At 43.4% G+C, this 19,414-nt stretch overlaps 1 protein-coding gene across 4 annotated transcripts in view; it reads right to left on the bottom strand.

Annotated features, from left to right (window-relative positions):
- Positions 1 to 19,414, bottom strand: part of cfap410 (cilia and flagella associated protein 410) — a 70,880-nt gene that overhangs the window by 5,922 nt on the left and 45,544 nt on the right. For all 4 annotated transcript variants that reach the window (XM_080198492.1, XM_080198489.1, XM_080198490.1 and 1 more), the window contains 3 exons: positions 14,749 to 14,978; positions 9,038 to 9,212; positions 1,802 to 1,901 (listed from right to left, as the gene is read on the bottom strand). In XM_080198492.1, coding sequence (XP_080054618.1) covers positions 1,802 to 1,901; positions 9,038 to 9,212; positions 14,749 to 14,978 — 505 coding nt within the window. The remainder of the gene's footprint in view (positions 1 to 1,801; positions 1,902 to 9,037; positions 9,213 to 14,748; positions 14,979 to 19,414) is intronic.

Genomic DNA, 19,414 nt, shown 5'->3' with positions numbered 1-19,414 from the left:
TGGGATAAAATAGATTTGAGAAGAAATACCAAAACAATTGAACAGCACTCAAAACACAAAGACCATGTGATACATCCTCAGCTGCTGAGGGAATCAAGGAGACTTTTGGAAGCTCTGGCCACAATCTTTCAATCCTCTCTATCCTTGGAAGAGGTGCCATAGGACTGGAGGATCACTGTTTCACATACAAAAATAAAAGAGAGGGATAACCTTGGGAACTATTGGCCAGTCAGCCCAACACTAAGTCATGGGGAAACATCATGGAAAACTACTGGTCAATTAATGGAAGTCTGCACGGACTTAAAGATAAATCATATCCAACTGATTCTGGTGAAGCAATGGAGGGTTGCACAGTCAAAAGTTATTTGATGAAATATGCTACAGAATCATAGAATCCCTACAGTGCAGAAGGTGGCCATTTGGCCCATTGATCTGCACCAACTCAGTATTTTTGCCCAGTACCATTCCCTGCTTTATCCCACAGCCCCACACATTTATCCTGCTAATCCCCCAACCTATACACCTTGGGTCACTAACGCACGTCCAAGCACCTAACCTGCACATCACTGGACTGTGGCATCCAGAGGAAACCCACGCAGGCATGGGAAGGTGGTGCAAACACCATACAGTCACCCAAGGCTGGAATTGAATCTGGGTCCATGGCGCTGAGAGACAATAGTGCTAACCACTGTGCCACCGTGCAGCCTTAGAAATTGGCCACCCCATGGAAATATAAAAAGGTAATAGCAGCACAGATACAACATTGAGAAAATTGAATAGTATGGTGGTAGACAGTTACGTTCTAGACTAGAGAGAGCTAGATTGGAGCTCCCCAAGCAGTCAGTGTCAGCTGCTTTATTTGTATGTACGTGAATGGTTTGCAGATGACATGAAACTCTGAAATGCCGTAAATAACGAGGATGTTAGTAACAGTCTGAAGGAGGGCTGGTGAATCAGGCAGACACATGATAGATGAAATTAGTGTGGAGGAAGGATGAGGAAAGGCAGTATAAATTACAGGAGTCAGGAACAGAGAGAGCTGGGAGTGCACACCCTCAAAAGTGGCAGGATAATTTGAGAAGGTAGTTAAAAAGGCAAAAAGGAATCCTCAGCTTTATAAGTTGATAGATCGAAAAGCAAGGAAGTAATGTTGAATCTTTATAAATCACTGGCATGGCCCAAGCTGGAATACTGTCCCCCCTCTGGGCATCACACTTCAGATTTCATTCCAAGTTTCCCATGGATTTTACCAGAGTAAAAACCAGTTAGATCAGTAAATGCTGCTCTAGTATTGGATAGGTCAGTAACCTGTTCTATCAACAGCTGTAAGAACCTCCACGCCATGCTTTGTTGAAAGGTTGAAGAGAAGATTCACTACACCAACGCCAAGGATAAGGGACTTCAGATACACGGAGGGACTAAAATATAGGGACTTTCTCCTACAACAGTTAAAAGGCAGATCAAATAGGTGCTCAAAATGATGGAGAATTTGAGAGTACCCAGGGAGAAACCATTTCCAGTGATAGTAAAATAGGCAACAAGAGGGCAAACGAACTAGAGTTAACATGTGGATTTCCCTTTATTAATGAGCAAGTGGTTATGATTTGGAACGCACTGCCAGAAAGGGAGCTTAAAGTAAATTAAATAACTTACAGAAAGGAATTTAAAAGGGGAAAATTTTTGCAAGGCTGTGGGACCAATTGATGGCTCATTCACAGATGGGCCTGATGTTCTCCTATGCTACAGAATTAGATGAACGTAGATTCCATTATTCCCTCAAAATGCACAACAAATTTCTTACCCTTTTGGTGCCATTGCAGGCATTTAGTTCCTTCACTGCAACAGAGGAGGAAAATTTGTCTCTTCCCAGTGGTTTCATTCCAAGTTCCTCACGGATTTTACTAAAAAAAAATAAATGCGATCAGTAAATGTTCCCCTACATTTGGGAAGGTAAATGGCCAGTTCTGTCTACAACCATAAGAACCTCCATGTTGTGTTTCTTATTGTGGCCAAAATAAATTGGTTGTGGCACACTGGATCCCCTCTGGAGTTGGAATACACACAGGCTGGATTTTCAGTGTTGGGGAGACTCCAGAGGGGTAAAAGTGGCAACCAGGATCCGATTCCTGGATTATCAATCCCGTGCGTTCCAATTTCCATCGGTGTCCTTTAAGGTTATGGGTTGGCTCAGATCACAAGCCTGCACCTTGCACTCCTGACCTGTCCAGCTATATAGTGGGGAAAGGCAGGTTCTCATCCTCCATAGTTTTTGTGGAGTTGGGCCAGTTATTAAAGGACTTGTGGTTCATGGCACTTCACAAGTATCTGGGTGAGGGCACCTTCTTAAAGTTAAGTTCAAAAGTTCTTACCCATGGCCAAACCAAGCCCCTTTAGTCGATGGTCCCTCATATGCTCCATGCCAAGCTATGCCCCTCCACTCAGCCCCCTTCCCCATTGTCCTAGCCTGCATGCCAAGCACTTTCATGTACATTGACATCTATATACTCTGTATAGAACCACTGAACCCTATAGCAGGTGTTAAAAAAAGCTTTAAAACACATTCATTTATTGGCCTGTAGTTAAAGCAATTTTTAAGAAAGTGTCAATCATCCAGACTCTTTAAAGCTTTAGTAGAAATTTCAAACACCTGAAGTTTCTTTATCTTAAGCATTGTAAAAGTGATAGATCAGAGAGTCAGAGCTGTCAAGGGGATCAGCTGTTCCAGCATTCTAATGGATACCGGCTCTCAGGTCAGTCAAGTTTATTTTTATGAATGAATTGCTTTTCTAAAAGGTTTTTAAAGACATCCTATTGTCATTATAAGGTCCACTGGTCCCATACAGATTGCACAGTGGAGAAATAGAAACTAGAAGTAGGATTTGGCCATTCGAACCTACTCTGCCATTCATTTTAATCAAATTCAATTTCCTGATTGCCCCTTTCCCCCCATATCCCTTGGTCCCTTTAGCCCCAAGAACTATATCAAAATTCTTCTTGAAATCAGAATGTTTTGGCCTCAAATACACTGTGGCAGTGAATTCCACACATTTACCACCCTCTTGGTGAAGAAATTTCTCCTTACTTCAGTACTGAAAGGTTTACCCTTCATTCTTAAACTATGACCCCCTAGTTCTGGATTCCTCCCCCCAATTGGGAACATTCTTTCTGAATGGACCTTTTCTAAGCATGTTAGAAAGTTATAAGTTTCTATGAGATCCCCTCTCACTCTAAACTCCAGTGAATATGATCCTAACCAACTTAGACCTGCAATCCCAGGAATGAACCTGGTAAACCTTTGCTGTACTCCCTCTATAGCCCTCTGAACTTGTCCAACAGGTTCGAGATTCTTGCTCCCTGTGTGGATGGGGATGGGAACTGCAGGGAGGATGAGCAACCTGACCACAGCACCCTGGTACATGTGGGGACAGGAAAAAGGAATGTAGTGGTAATTGGGGATAGTATAGTTCGGGGCATTGACACTGTTCTCTGTGACCAGGATTGAGAATCCCAAAGGTTGTGTTGCTTGTCTGGTGCTCGGGTTTGGGATATCTCATCTGGGCTGCAGAGGAACTTGGAGTGGGAGGGTAAAGATCCAGTTGTCATGGTCCATATAGCTACCAATGACATAGGTAGAACAGGAACAAAGGTTCTGCTAAGGGAGTAGAAACAGCTTGGAGCCAAATTATAAAGCAGAACCAAAAAGGTAATAATCTCTGGATTACTATCTGAGCCACGAGCTAATTGGCACAGGGTCAATAAGATTAAAGGAGGCTCAAAGGTTGGTGTGGAGGAATGAGTTTGAACTCATGGGACATTGGCAGCAGTATTGGGGAAGAGGGGACCTGTTCCGATGGGATCATCTTCATCTGAATTGTGCTGGGACCAGAGTCCTTTGGGTGGGTTTGGAGGGTGGGGGGGGGGGGGGGAATGCTTCAATTGTATGGAGAATTAGAAAATCAAAGTGAAAGGAAAGGGTAGCAGTGCAGGTTAATGGAGCTGAGGGCTCGGGGGGGGCGGGTTAGTAAGAAGTTTCCAGACCACGTATTAGAATAGAGAGTTTAAAAGGTGACAGAAATCTAAACTCAGGCAGAGCAAAAAAGATGACAAGTATGAGAAGGGAGATGGTCAATGCAGGACTGAGGGTGTTGTACCTAAATATATAGAACAAGGTAAATGAACTTGTTGCGCACATTGATCTTGTGGGCATCACAGAGACATGGCTCAAGAGAACTGGAATCTAAATATCTAAGGATATATGTCCTATTGGAAAGACAGGCAGATGGGCAAAGAGGGCAGGGTTGCATTGTTAGTAAGGAATGAAGTTAAAATCGATAGCAAGAAGTGATATAGGATCAGAAGGCATAGAATTTGTGGGTGGGGTTGAGGAATCACAAAGGTAAAAAGAACCTGATGGGAGTTATATACAGACCCCCAGCAGTAGTCAGGATATGGGGCAGAAAATAAAACAGGAGATAGAAAAGGCATATAAAAAAGGCAATATTACAATAATAATGGGGGACTTCAATATGTAGGTAGTCTGGGAAAATCAAGTAGGTAGTAGATCCCAAGAAAACGAACTTGGGGAATGTCTAAGAGATGGTTTTTTTGGAGCAAAGCTTATTAGGGAACAGACAATTCTGGATTTGGTGCTGTGTAATGAGGCAGATTTGATTAGGGAACTTAAGATGAAGGAACCCTTAGGCAGGAGTGACCATAATATGATAGAACTTACCCTGCAGTTTGAGAGGGAGAAGCTGGAATCAGATGTAATGGTATTATAAAGATAACTACAAAGATATGAGGGAGGAGCTGGGCAGAGTTGTTTGGAAAGGGAGACTATCAGGAAAGACAGTGGAACAGCAATGGCAGGAGTTTTTGAGAGTTTTTTCAGGAAGCACAACAGAAATTCATCCCAAGGAGGAGGAAAGATGCTAAAGGGGAGGACGAGGCATCCATGGCTGAGAAGGGAAGTCAAGGACAGCATAAAAGCAAAAGAAAAAGCATACAAAGTGGCAAGGATTAGTGGGGTAGGGGAGAGAACTTGAAATGAGTGTAAGCTAGCTAGTAATATAAAAAAAAACAGGAAGCTTTTTTTTTCTATATATGTAAGAGAGGGGCAAAAATAGCCATTGGACCACTGGAAAATGAGGCTGGAGAAATAATAGGAAACAAAGCAATGGCAGAGGAGCTGAATAGTTACTTTGCGTCAGTCTTCAGGATGGAAGATACCAGTGGGATGCCAGAGCTCCAGGAGTCAGGAGGCACAAGTGAGTGTAGTGGCCATCACCAAGGAGAAGGTTCTGGGGAAACTGAAAGGTCTGAAGGTGGATAAACCACCTGGACCGGATGGACTGCACCGCAGGGTTCTAAAAGAGATAGCTGAGGAAATTGTGGAGGCATTGGTGGTGATCCTTCAGGAATCACTGGAGGCAGGGAGTGTACCAGAAGACTGGAAAGTAGCGAATGTAACACTGCTGTTTAAGAAAGGAGGCAGCAGGAGGGAAATTATAGCCTGGTTAGTCATTGGCAAGATTTTAGAATCCATTATTAAAGACGAGATCGCAAAGTACTTAGAAGTGCATGATAAAGTAGGGCTGAATCAGCATGGCTTGGTCAAGGGGAGGTCGTGTCTGACAAATCTGTTAGAGTTCTTTGAGGAGGTAACAAGGAAGTTAGATAAAGGAGAACCAGTGGCCACAATTTATTTAGATTTCCAGAAAGTCTTTGACAAGGTGCCACATGACTGTTAAATAAGTGCCCATGGTGTTAAGGGTAAGATCCTGGCATGGATAGAGGATTGGCTGACTGACAGAAGGCAGAGGGTAAGGATAAAGGGATTTTTTTCACGATGGTAATTGGTGAATAGTGATATGCCTCAGGGGCCAGTGCTGGGACCACAATCTTTCACAATATACATTAATGATTTAGAGGAAGGAACTGAAGGCACTGTTGCTAATTTTGCAGACAATACAAAGATATGTAGACGGAGGTAGCACTGAGGAAGTGGGGGGGAGGGGCTGCAGAAGGACAGGTTTGGAGAATGGGCAAAGAAATGGCAGATGGAATGCAATGTGGAAAAGTGTGAGGTTATGCACTTTGGGAGGAGGAATAGAGGCTTAGACTATTTCCTAAATGGGAAAATTCTTAGGAAATCAGAAACACAAAGGAACTTGGGAATCATTGTTCAAGATTCTCTTAAGGTTAGCGTGCAGGTTCAGTCGGCAGTTAGGAAGGCAAATGCAATGTTAGCATTCATGTTGAGAGGGCTAGGATACAAGGGCAGGGATGTACTTCTGAGGCTGTACAAGGCTGTGGTCAGACCCCATTTGGAGTATTATGAACAGTTGTGGGCTCCATATCTAAGTGAGAATGTGCTGGCCTTGGAAAGGGTCCAGAGGTTCACAAGAATGATTCTTGGAATGAAGAGCTTGTTACGTGAAGAACAGTTGAGGACTCTGGAACTGTATTCGGAGTTTAGAAGGAAGATCTTATCGAAACTTACAGAACACTGGAGGCCTGGATAGAGTGGACCTGGAGAGGACATTTCCACTAGGAAAAAACTAGAACCCTGAGGGTCCAACCTTAGGCTAAAGAGACAATCCTGTAAAACAGAGATAAGGAGGAATTTCTTCAGCTAGAGAGTGATAAATAGAATGAAGAAAATTACAGCACAGGAATAGGCCCTTCAAGCCTGCACTGATCATGCTGCCTGACTTAACTAAAACCCCCTACCCTTCAGGGGACTATATCCCTCTATTTCCAGCCTATTCATGTACTTGCCAAGACCCCCCATTAAAAGTCACTACCGCATCCGCTTTCACTATCTCCCCGGCAACGAGTTCCAGGCACCCACTACTCTGTAAAAGATCTGTGGAAATCTTGGCTGCAAAAGGCTGTGGAGGTTAGGTCATTGAGTGACTTTAAGACAGAGATAGATAGGTTCTTGATTAATAAGGGGATCAGGGGTTATGGGGAAAAGGCAGGAGAATGCAATGAGAAAAATATCAGCCTCGGATTGAATGGTGAAGTGGACTTGATGGGCTGAGTGGCCTAATTCTGCTCCTATGTCTTATGGTCTTATGATCAACTATATTCCAGAACGCTTAAGGAAGTGACCCTAGAAATAGTGGATGCATTAATGGTCATCTTCCAATAAACTCTTTCTATAAACTCTGGATCAGTTTCTATAGATTGCAGGGTAGCTAATGTAATCCCACCATTGGGAGGGGGGGGGGGGGGGGGGGGGGGGGGTAGAGAAAAAATAACAGGGAATTATAGAGCAGTCAGCCAGACATCAGTAATGGGAAAATTCTAGAATCCATCATTAAAGATTTTATAGCACTTGTTAAACATGGCAGAATTTGGACAGAATCAGCACGGATTTACAAAAAGGGAAATCACGTTTGACAAGTCTACTGGAAATCTTTGAGGATGTACCTAGTTGTATTAATGGTGGGAAACCAATGTATGTGGTTTATTTGGATTTTCAGCAGATTTTAGACAAAAGTCCCACATAAGAGATTAGTGTGTAAAGCTGAAACCTATGGGATTGGAGGGGTAGTGTAGGAGATAGAAAGCTGATAGGAAACAGTAGAAACAAACAAGTCACTTTCTGAATGGCAGGCAGTGACTTGTGGGGTACCCCACAGATCAGTGCTATGAATCTAGCTATTCACAATATAAATTAATGATTTAGATGTGGAAACTAAATGTAATATCTCCAAATTTGCAGATGACAAAGCTGGGTGGGAGGGTGAGCTGTGAGGAGGATGCAGAGATGCTTCAGTGTGATTTGGACAAGCTGAGTGAGTGAGCAAATTCATGGTAGATGCAGTATAATGTGGATAAATGTGAGGTTATCCACTGGATAGGAAAAACAGGGAGGCAGATCAGCATCTGAATAGCTATAAATTGAGAGAGGAATGTGCAACAAGACCTGGGTACCTTCATACACCAGTCAATAAAGAGGCAAGCTACGAATTCAGTGCTGGATTCATAGCACTGATCCCCAAGGTACGCCGCAAGTCACTGCCTGCCATTCACAAAGTGACACGTTTATTCCTACTGTTTCCTATCAGTTTTCTATCCATCTTTGGTTGGCCTTCACAGTGAGAGGATTAGAGTAAAGGGGCAGGGACGTCTTGCTGTAATTATACAGGCCTTGGTGAAGCTACACCTGGAATATTATGTGCAGTTTTAGTCTCCTTATCTGAGGAAGGACGTTCTTGCTACGAAGGGAGTGCACTGAAAGTTTACCAGACTGATTCCTGGGACGGCGGGACACATAAGAGATCAAGTCAGTTAAGGTTAGATTAGCTGGAAGTTTAGAAGAATAAGGGGGGAAATCTCATAATAACCTATAAAATTCTAACAGGTCTAGATAAGGTAAATGCAGGAAATGTGTTCCTGATGGTGAGGGAGTTTAGAAAAGTTAGGGGTTCCATTCGTAGACACGCAGGGTAGAATAGGTGTAGGGTGATGCGGCGGCGCGGGCTCGTTGGGCCGAAGGGCCTGTTTCCTGTGCTGGGTTGTTCTTTGTTCTTAATCAGGGGTCACAGTCTAAGGTTAAGAGGTAAACCTTTTAGGAATGAGAGGAGAAGAAATTTAGTTATCCAGGTAAGTCTGTGGATTTTGCTACCACAGAAAGCAGTTGAGGCCAAAACATTGTATGTTTTCATGAACGAGTTAAAAATAGCTCTTGGATGTTGCCAGGGATGGAAAGTTTTGGCTTTGAGGAGACACTAGATAAGCTGGGTTTGTTTTCCCTGGAGCAGAGGAGGCTGAGGAAGATCTGATAGAGGCACAGATAGGGTAGATCTTAAGAATCTTTCCCCCATAACAGAGGTGTCTAAGGCCAGAGGACATTGGTCTAAAGGCAAGGAGTAAGTGATTTAAAGGGGACTGAGGAAATATTTTTCATCCAGGAGGTGGTGGAAATGTGGAACCTGTTTCAAACACAGTTCACTGATACACAAGCACTTTGTATGTCAGTGAACCCTGCTTGAATTCAAAAACAGAGTTGTTCCTGTCCCCTCACTTTGTCTCTTCCATTCTGAAACTTAAGACATCACTTTCTGTTTCGGTGCTTGGTTCTGAGGTGCCAGATTCCCTCCTGGAGTGATGCCTTGTTGGCTCCATGGGCTCTTTGTTTAGCACGGCAGCTATCTCGTCTCCATCCTCTGAAGCTTGAGCCAGCTCTTCCTCGGTCACCACTACAACAGATGAATTACAAATTTTCAGTAAGAACCTGCGTTAACTGGGACCTGAATTTCCTTCTGCCACCTCCAACCTCAAAGTTGCTGAAAGCCACGCACTTCCCTCTGTACCTCTGCCATTCTTTATCCATATGATTCTAGACAATGGTCACTGTTGAATCTGATCATGTCCTGTTATAGGACAGATGTCAGAGGTAGGTTCTTTACTCAGAGGGTAGCAAGGGCATGGAATGCCCTGCCTGCAGCAGTTGTGGGCTCGCCAACTTTAAGGGCGTTCGAATGGTCAGTGGATAGGCATATGGATAACATTGGAATAGTTTAGGTTAGAGGGTCATTAGATTGGTTCCACAGGTTGGCGCAACATCGAGGGCCAAAGGGCCTGTACTGCGCTGTAATGTTCTTTTGTTACAGATCCCAAAACATTTCCCCAATTGTGTGTGTACTGACTCTAAACTTAATTCCAACTGTTTCCGTGAGCCCTGAAACTCCATTTCAAGTACTGAACAATTTAAAACAAAGATATTTTTCTCTTCCACCACTTACAGAGAAGTATTTCATTAACAAAGACTCTTTGGATAGGGAAATTCCCACCTCAACAATTTGAAGCCAATGGTTAATTGGCAGGTTAGCTAATTGCTAACCTGCCCAATGACAGAACTACAATTTCTCAATTTAGCCTCACTAAATCGATGGCCGAGTTTCCCAACTAACCTCAACTTGGAAAATGTGTGACAGACAAGTGGATTGTGAACGAGCAGACGTTGCGACAAGAGTCTAGCTCCGGCCAAGTTACAGCTAGAACGTGTGTGCGTGCATTCCAAAGGGTTAGACAGGGAGGGGGTGCATTAAAAAGTGTCCAGAATGAGGGGTCAAAGTTTGAGGATAAAGGATAAGCCTTTCAGAACTGAGGTGAGGAGAAACTTCTTCACACGGAGTGCTGAATGCGTGGAATTCATTACCACAGAAAGTAGTTGTGACCAAAATGTTGCCTCTAGTTCCTATGTTTAGTCAGAATTGAACCAACTTGCCTGTGACCACTGAAGGCATCCTTAGCTCAGGCCAATGTAGAGATTCACAAGTGCAAGGAAACCATCTCAAACATTCCAAGGACAGGGACTACACCAGTTAGATACAGAGCTTAGTTCCCAGTGTTGGCATGCCATGAAACTACCCTTCAATATAACATTTGGGCATTCTGTGGATGTGATTCAATGCTCATAAATCAGGAGAAAATTGCTGTAAGCTTTCAAATGATTTCAACAACTGTGTTACAGATAAAGAAAAGTCTTGAAATATGTTTTAACAATTTCTCAGTGTCTTCATTGAGTAACATAACTGGATTGATTAATAAGTTTGTGGATGACACAAAGGTTGGTTGATTTGTGGATAGCGATGAAGACCGTCAGAGGATACAGATCAGTTGGAGATTTGGGCGGAGAGATGGCAGATGGAGTTTAATCTGGACAAATGTGTGGTAATACATTTTGGAAGGTTTAATACAGATAGGAAATATACAGTAAATGGCAGAACCCTTAAGAGTATTGATAGGCAAAAGGATCTGGGTGTACAGTACACGGGTCACTGAAAGTGGCAATGCAGGTGGAGAAGGTAGTCAAGAAGGCATATGGCATGCTTGCCTTCATCGGCCAGGGCGCTGAGTTTAAAAATTGGCAGCCGTATAGAACTTTAGTTAGGCTGCACTTGGAATGTAGTGTTCAATTCTGGTCGCCACAATACCAGAAGGATGTGGAGGCTTTGGAGAGGGTACAGAAAAGATTTACCAGGATGTTGCCTGGTAGTGGGGGGGGCATTAGCTATGAGGAGAGTTGGCAAAACTTGGTTTGTTCTCATTGTAACGACGGAGTTTGAGGGGAGACCTGATAGAGGTCTATAAGATTATGAGAGACATGGACAGAGTGGATAGTCAGAAGCTTTTTCCCAGGGTGTAAGAGTTAATTACTAGGGGGCACAGGTTGTAAGGTGCGATAGATGGGCAAGGTTTAAAGAAGATGTACGAGGCAGATTTATTTTTACACAGTAGTGGGTGCCTGGAACTCACTGCTGGGGGAGGTAGTGGAAGCGGATATGATAGTGAGTTTTAAGGGGCGTCTTGACAAATACATGAATAGGATTGGAATAGAGGGACATGGTCCCTAGAAGGGTAGGGGGTTTTAGTTCAGTCGGGCAGCATGGTCGGTGCAAGCTTGGAGGGCCGAAGGGCCTGTTCCTGTGCTATAATTTTCTTTGTTCTTTATTCTCTTTGTTCAATAACTTCAACTTAAATAAGAGCAATTATAATGTTTTGACAGAGCAGTTGTCTAAGGTGAACTGGGTAAACAAGCTAAGGTACAGGCCAGTGGATGAGCAGTAGCAGATATTCAAACAGCTGGTCCAAAACGCTCAGCACGAGTTTATCCCAACCAGGAAGAGGGGTTCCGTGAGAAAGAGGCAAAATCCATGGTTAACACAGGAGGGCAAGGATAAGTTAAACTGAAAAGCAGGGATATACAGAATGGCAAGGGATAGTGGTAGAACAGGGGACTGGGAAGATTCTAGGATCCTACAGCAATAGGTTAAAAAGCTCATGAGAAGGGAGAGAATGAATTTTGATATAAAGCCTGCATGCAGCATACAAACAAACACTAGAGTTTCTATGGATAAGTAAATAGGAAGCAGCTTAGGTAAATGTGGGACCTCTACTGAATGAGGCGGGTGAATTGATAACAGCCAAAAGAAATGGTGGCTACGCTAAATACATTTTTGCATTATTCTTCACTGTGTTGTGCCTTTGTTTAAAAAGGGCTGTAGGGAAAAGCCAGGTAACTACAGGCCAGCGAACCTCACATTTGTGGTGGGTAAATTGTTGGAAAATATTTTGAGACACAGGATCTACAGGCATTTAGAGACGCAAAGACTGATTAGGGACAGTCAGGATGGCTTTGTGAGTGGAAAATCATGTCTCACAAATTCGATTGAGTTTTTTGAAGGGGTAACCAAGAAGGTAGATGAGGGCAGTGCAGTTGATGTTGTCTACATGGACTTTAGCAAGGCCTTTGACAAGGTACTGCATAGTAGGTTGTTGCATAAAGTTAAATCTCACAGGATCCAGGGTGAGGTAGCTAAATGGATACAAAGTTGGTTTCTTGACAGAAGCCAGAAGGTGGTTGTAGAGAGTTGTTGTTCATACTGGAGGCCTGTGACCAGCGGTGTGCCTCAGGGATCAGTGCTGGGCCCACTGTTATTTTCATTTATATTAATAATTTGGATGAGAACATAGGAGGCATGGTTAGTAAGTTTGCAGATGATGGCATAGCGTAGTGAGTAAGGTTACCTCCAATTACAGCAGGATCTTGATCAATTGGAACAGTGGACTGAGGAATGGCAGATGGAGTTTAGTTTAGACAAATATGAAGTGATGCATTTTGGTAGATTGAACCAGGGCAGGGCTTACATAGTTAATGGGAGGACATTGGAGACAGTTACAGAACAAAGATCTAGGAGTACACGTTCATAGCTCCTTGAAAGTGGAGTCACAGGTGGACAGAGTGGTGAAGGCGGCATCCGGCATGCTTGGTTTCATCGGTCAGAACACTGAATACAGGAGTTGGGACGTCTTGTTGAAGTTGTACAATACATTGGTAAAGCTACACTTGGAATACTGTGTGCTATTCTGGTCACCCTATTATAGAAAGGATATTATTAAACTAGAAAGAGTGCAGAACAGATTTATTAGGACGCTACCAGGACTTGATGGTTTGAGTTATAAGGAGAGGCTGGATAGACTGGGACCTTTTTCTTGGAGCATAGGAGGCTGAGGGTGACCTTATAAAATAATGAGGGGCATAGTCAAGGTAGATAGTCAATATCTTTTCCCAAAGATAAGGAAATCTAAAACTAGAGGGCACAGGTTTAAGGTGAGAGGGGAGAGATACAAAAGTGTCCAGAGGGGCAATTTTCTCAGAGAGTGCTGAGTGTCTGGAACAAGCTGCCAGAGGTAGTAGTAGAGGTGGATACAATTTCATCTTTTAAAAAAAGCATTTAGATAGTTGCATGGGTACGATGGGTATAGAGGGATATGGGCCAAAGGCAGGCAATTGGGATTAGCTTAGGGGTTTAAAAAAAAAGGGTGGCATAGACAAGTTGGGCCGAAGGGCCTGTTTCCACGCTGTAAACCTCTATGACCTGGTTGAGTTCTTTGAAAATGTGACAAAATACATTGACAAAGGAAGAGCGGTAGATGTGATTTATGTGGATTTCAGCAAGGTGATCAATAAAGGTCCCCCATGCAAGACTTCTTGAGAAGGTGAGAGGGCATGGGATCCAAGGGGCTGTTGCTTTGTGGATCCAGAACTGGCTTGCCCGCAGAAGGCAGAGAGTGGTTGTAGATGGGTCCTTTTCTGCATGGAGGTCGGTCACCAGTGGAGTGCCCCAGGAATCTGTTCTGGGACCCTTGCTGTATGTAATTTTCATAGATGACCTGGATGAGGAAGTGGAGGAATGGGTTGGTAAGTTTGCTGACGACACAAAGATTAGAGGTGTTGTAGATAGTTTGGAGGGATGTCAGAAGTTGCAGCATGACATAGATAGGATGCAAGGCTGGACAGAGAAGTGGCAGATGGCCTTCAACCCAGATAAATGTGTGGTGGTACATTGTGGCAGGTCAAATGGGACGAAGGAATACAATATCAAGGGTAAAACTCTTAGCAGTGTAGAGGATCAGAAGGATCTTGGGGTCCGGGTCCATAGGACTCTTAAATCAGCCTCGCAGGTAGAGGGTGCGGTTAAGAAGGCGTATGGTGTACTGGCCTTCATCAATCGAGGGATTGAGTTTAGGAGTCAGGAGGTAATGTTGCAGCATTATAAGACCCTAGTCAGGCCTCTCAGAATACTGTGCTCAGTTCTGGTCACCTCACTACAGGAAGGATGTGGAAGCCATTGAAAGGGTGCAGAGGAGATTTACAAGGATGTTGCCAGGATTGGGTGGCATGCCTTATGAGGATAGGTTGAGGGAGCTCAGTCTTTTGTCCTTAGAGAGACGAAGGATGAGAGGTGACCTGATGGAAGTGTATAAGATGTTGAGAGGTATAGATTGTGTGGATTCTCAGTGGCTTTTTCCCAGGGCTGGAACGATTGCTACGAGAGGACACAGGTTTCAGCTGCTGGGGAGTAGGCACAGAGGAGATGTCAGGGGTAAGTTTTTCACTCAGAGGGTGGTGGGCGAGTGGAATCAGCTGCCATCGGTGGTAGTGGAGGCAGATTCGATAGGGTCTTTCAAGAGACTTTTGGACGAGTACATAAGATTTAGTAGAATTGAGGGTTATAGGTAAGCCTAGTAGGTATGGCTATCATCAGTGCAACTTGTGGACTGAAGGGCCTGTCTGTGCTGTACTTTTTCTATGTTCTATGACTCTAATACCAGTTCCAATTCCAGAACAAACGTCATGAACTAGGCTCCAAACAATCACTGGAAAATATATCCAGTCCAATGATGCTGTAATCAAGCACGTTATTAGCTTTTATTTTATGTCAGTACCTTGATTATCCAGCTTCTGTAGCTGAGGCAGGTTCCGCAAAACAGTCATTCTGTATTTGTGGGGGTCTGTGCCACAACACGGGTTTTCCGACAACCACAGCACTCTTAGGCGGTGTAGCCCCTTCAGGTAGCAGATCTCTGCCAGGCTTTGAATATTGTTTTTCCGGAGGTAAAGCTCACTAATATTCTGACAGTATTGAAAATCCACTAAAGAAGAGATGTTGTTCACACTGTGGGGGGTAAAAAAAAACACACAAGACAAAATGGACTTTAGCCCTCTTGTGCCAAAACAAGAAAACTCACTAAAAACCCAGCTACTACCACTTCCTCCAAAAACTTTCACAGGAGTTGTTTCCATCACAGTTTCAGTAGCTCTTAACAAAACATCTGTTCTTTATCATGAACTTCAACAGTGTGAGCAACCATTGCACAACTCTGAAGGGCGTCTCAGTCAAATCCAATTCAGTTTTCCCCAGTGATCTTGGCCAATTCTGTGCTCCATGCCAGTAATCTTGGTGAAATCCTCGGAATAGCTGAGTGTGGCACTGCAATTCCTTTACTCGCTGTACCACAATGAGCTCTGATAACTGGCAAGAGCCAAGTCTACAGCATCACAAGTAGCTCAGCTGCACAGATCTAAACAGAGCCAGGACGGAGTTCCTTGCAGGGCGGTTTGATAGGGCTGTCGGGCAAGAGCAGGGGCCTGGGAAGAAAAATTCAGAGAGGAACACCAAACTGCACTGAATGCTGGGAGAGAATAGGGAGCACTAGAATAGAGAATGCTAAGTTAATAGGTGGGGTCAGAGTAAGGAAGAAGGTTCAGGGTTACTTCAAGTATACAAATATACAGATGTGGTCAATAAGATTGGAGAGATACTGGCGGAGATTGCTACGTGAAATGATGTTGTGGCAATAACAAAGATCTGGTTCAAGGAAGGATAGGATTGGGGGGGGGGGCGGGGGTTGTGGGTTAATATTCCAGGCTACAAGGTGTTCGGGGAAGATAGAAAAGGAAGAGGAGGGAGCAGAGGGGTAGTACTGATTTAGGAGAGCATTGCACTTCTATATAAAGAGATTGTCACAGAATCGTCAAGATCAGAATCAATTTGACTAGAGCTAGGGACAAAAAAAAGATGCAATTTAAGTGTTTAATGTAGTCTATAGCCCACAAACTAGAGGGAAGCAAAAAGCTTGCAAGAAAATTATGGAGGGGTGCAAGAATTATATAGCAATTATAACGGGGCACTTTAATTATCTGAACACAGACAAGGATACCAGCAGGGTAAAGAGCAAATAGGGCCAAAAGTTTCTAAATTTTCTTCAGGAGAATTTTGTACAGCATTGCTAGACTTGCTTCTTGGGAATGAGGTGGGCCAAGTGTCAGTAGGAGAACTTTTAGGGGGCAGTCAAATTTGAACCAAAGGAAAGCATAAAAGACCAACGGAAGCCAGAGACCCTTTCTGTTTCAGCAGAGGCTGGTGATTCATCGAAACATACAATGGCAATTTGTGAAAATTGCCAGCTTTGTGATCTTCAAATCAGATCCAGCCAAAGAGTTGCTTCAATCAACTGGAGATTTGAAAATGTAGACAAAAATCGGACAATTTCTCACAAAATTATGGCTAAAGTTTCAAAATTTGATTTATTCCCCGAAATACAATCAACATGAAAGTACAGGGGGAAGGGCAAGGGATGTGAAAGAAATTGTGGTCAAGTGAAAGACGACAACTCTTTTTCACATCCCAAAGTTGCAGTGATATATTGCTGACCATGATTTTCAGGGGGCTTATTAACTACAGAAGAGATTTGCTGATTTTGAGTTTAACTTACCCCGTTAGTTTTGTTTTGATGTTGTGAGTGAACCTGTTTGTTCTGGACAGATGTTGACTGGAGCTTGATTACCATGCTAAAAACTTGATAAACAACCTTATGGTCACATGGTACAAGAATATTGATGGAGGACAGAGGGTTAAAGTCATAATGGCACTGAAAGAGGCCATTCGGCCCACGGAGGCTATCTTGGCTTTCTATGAAACAATCCTGTCAATTTCACAACTCTGGTCTATCCCCAAAGCATATACTTTCCCCTCAACTGTCCATCCAGCTTCCTTTGAAATCAGAGGTCATCTTCTTTCTGCCATCCTCATAAGCGGAGTGTCGCAGGTCATCACATTTCTTCCTTACAACCCCATTGCACTTCTTGCCACAACCTTAAAATCAGCATTCTCAAGACTTTGTACCATCAGCTAATGGGAATAACTTTTCTTTGTTTTATCTAAACTGGTCACAATCTTGAATTCCTCTATCAAATTGTCCTCAATCTCCCTTTGTCCAAGGAGAAAAAAAACTTCTATCTTCTCCCACCTCACTACTGAGGCCGTACCTAGAGTAGCTTGTGCAGTTTTGTTTTTTTTTACTTGAGAAAGGATATACTCGTTACAGAGGGAGTGAAGATTTACCAGACTGATTCCTGGAAAGGCAGGATTATTGTACAAGGAGCGAATGGGTCAGCTAGATCTGTATTCATTAGGTTTAAAAGAATGAGGGGGTATCTCATTGAAACATAAAATTCTGACAGGCTGGACAGACTGAATGTTCCCTTTGGTTCAGGGTCTAGAACAAGGAGTCACAGGCTCAGCATAAAGGGGAGACCATTTAGGATTGAGATGAGGAGAAACTATTTCACTCAGGGTGATGAACCTGTGGAACTCTCTACCACAGAAGGCTGTGGAGGCCAAGTCACTGAATATACTTAAGAAAATAAATAGATTTCCAGATTCTAAAAGATGTCAAGAGATATGGGGAGAGTGTGGGGGGAACTGAGATACAGAATCAGCATGATCAAACTGAATGGCGGAGCAGGCTCGAAAGGCAAAATGGTCTACTCGTATTTTCTATGCTGCTATGCATCAACTATGGTTCAGGTAGTAGCATAACTGTCTCTCAATCACAAGATCCCAGATTCTTGTCCCACTCTCGGTTTTGAGCATACTGAGAATGCACTGCATTATTGGAGGAGCCATCTCTCAGGTGAGGTATTCAACTGAGGCCCCATCGATCTGCTTGAATGGCTATAAAAGATCCCATAGCACTCATTGGAGCAGGAGTAAGGGAGTTTCCCTAGTCAATATTTATCCCTCAATCAACATGAATCAACTAAAAATAGATGGTCACATTGCTGTTTGTGGAAGTTTGCTGAGCTCAAATTAGCTGCCTTATTTCCCACATCACTATAGTCATTGTATTGTGATTCGAGATGTCCTGTGGTCATGAAAATTGCTATAGAAATGCACGTCTTTATTTTCCTTTCTTTTAGCCAAAATCTCACATCCTTGGAACGAGTCTGATAAATCTCTCTGCACCCTCATATCCTTTCAAAATGAAGTGATTGGAAACAGGGGCAACGTGGACTGAACAAAGTTTTATAGTGCCTGTGGAAGGTTAGTGGAAGCCCTTCTAATGTCATTACTCCCATGGTCTTAACAAGCTGGCATTTTTTAAATGCATTCTTTTATGGGATGTTGCCAGCATTGAATATCCATCCCTAATTGCCCTTGAACTGAGTGGCTTCAGATGCCATTTCAGAGCACATTGCTGTGTTTGGAGGCACATGCAGGCTGGACTACGTGGACGGCAGATTTCTTTCCTTAGGAGGATATTAGTGAACTGAATGGGTTTTTTTTTGAAATTGACAATGTTAGTGTCATGCTCACCATTACTGAGATTAGTTTTCATTTTTTTTTGTTAATTGAATTTAAATTCCACAAGCTACTGTGGTGGGATTTGAACCCATATCCTCAGAGCATTAACCTAGGCTGCTAGATTACTGGTCCAGTAACATTACCATTACACCACCATCTCCCAATTCAAGCCATTCAGACCAGTGACTTATCCACTCCAAATCTTTACAGGATATCCTGCCTATGTAGTTGTAATTGGGGATAGTATAGTTAGGGGCATTGACACTGTTCTATGACTAGGATTGAGAATCCCAAAGGTTGTGTTGCCTGCCTGGTGCTCAGATTTGGGATATCTCATCTGGGCTGGAGTGGGAGGGTAAGGATCCAGTTGTCATGGTCCACAGTAAGTACCAATGACGCAGGTAGAACAGGAACAAAAGGTTCTGCTAAGGGACAGACCACATAATAGAACAGAGTGTATTGGAGAGGACAGGAATCTAACCTCAGGTAGAGCAAAAAAGGCGACAAGTATGAGAAGGGAGGTGGTCAATGCAGGACTAGGGTGTTGTTCCTTTTAGGTAAATGAGCTTGTTGCACACATTGAAATTGGCCAGGATGATGTTGTGGGCATCACAGAGATGAGGCTGCACGGGGATCAGGGCTGGGATCTAAATATCCAAGGATATGTGTCCTATCAGAAAGGCAGGTAGATGGACAAAGGGGGCAGGGTTGCATTGTTAGTAAGCAATGAAGTTAAATTGATAGCAAGAATAGGATCAGAAGGCATAGAACCTGTGGGTAGGGTCGAGGAATTGCAAAAGTTAAAAGACCCTGATGGGAGTTACGTACAGGTCCCCTAGCAGTAGTCAGGATGTGGTGCAGAAGATAAATCAGGATATAGAAAAGGCATACAAAAGAGGCAATATTACAATAATCATGGGGGACTTCAATATGCAGGTGGACTGGGAAAATCAGGTAGATAGTAG

The sequence above is a fragment of the Carcharhinus amblyrhynchos genome, chromosome 11 (genome assembly GCF_965287045.1).
Source record: "Carcharhinus amblyrhynchos chromosome 11, sCarAmb.v2.hapA, whole genome shotgun sequence".
Lineage (NCBI taxonomy): Eukaryota > Metazoa > Chordata > Chondrichthyes > Carcharhiniformes > Carcharhinidae > Carcharhinus > Carcharhinus amblyrhynchos.
The sequence above is the reverse complement of the archived record's forward strand: the minus strand, read 5'-3'. Positions and strand labels throughout refer to the sequence as shown.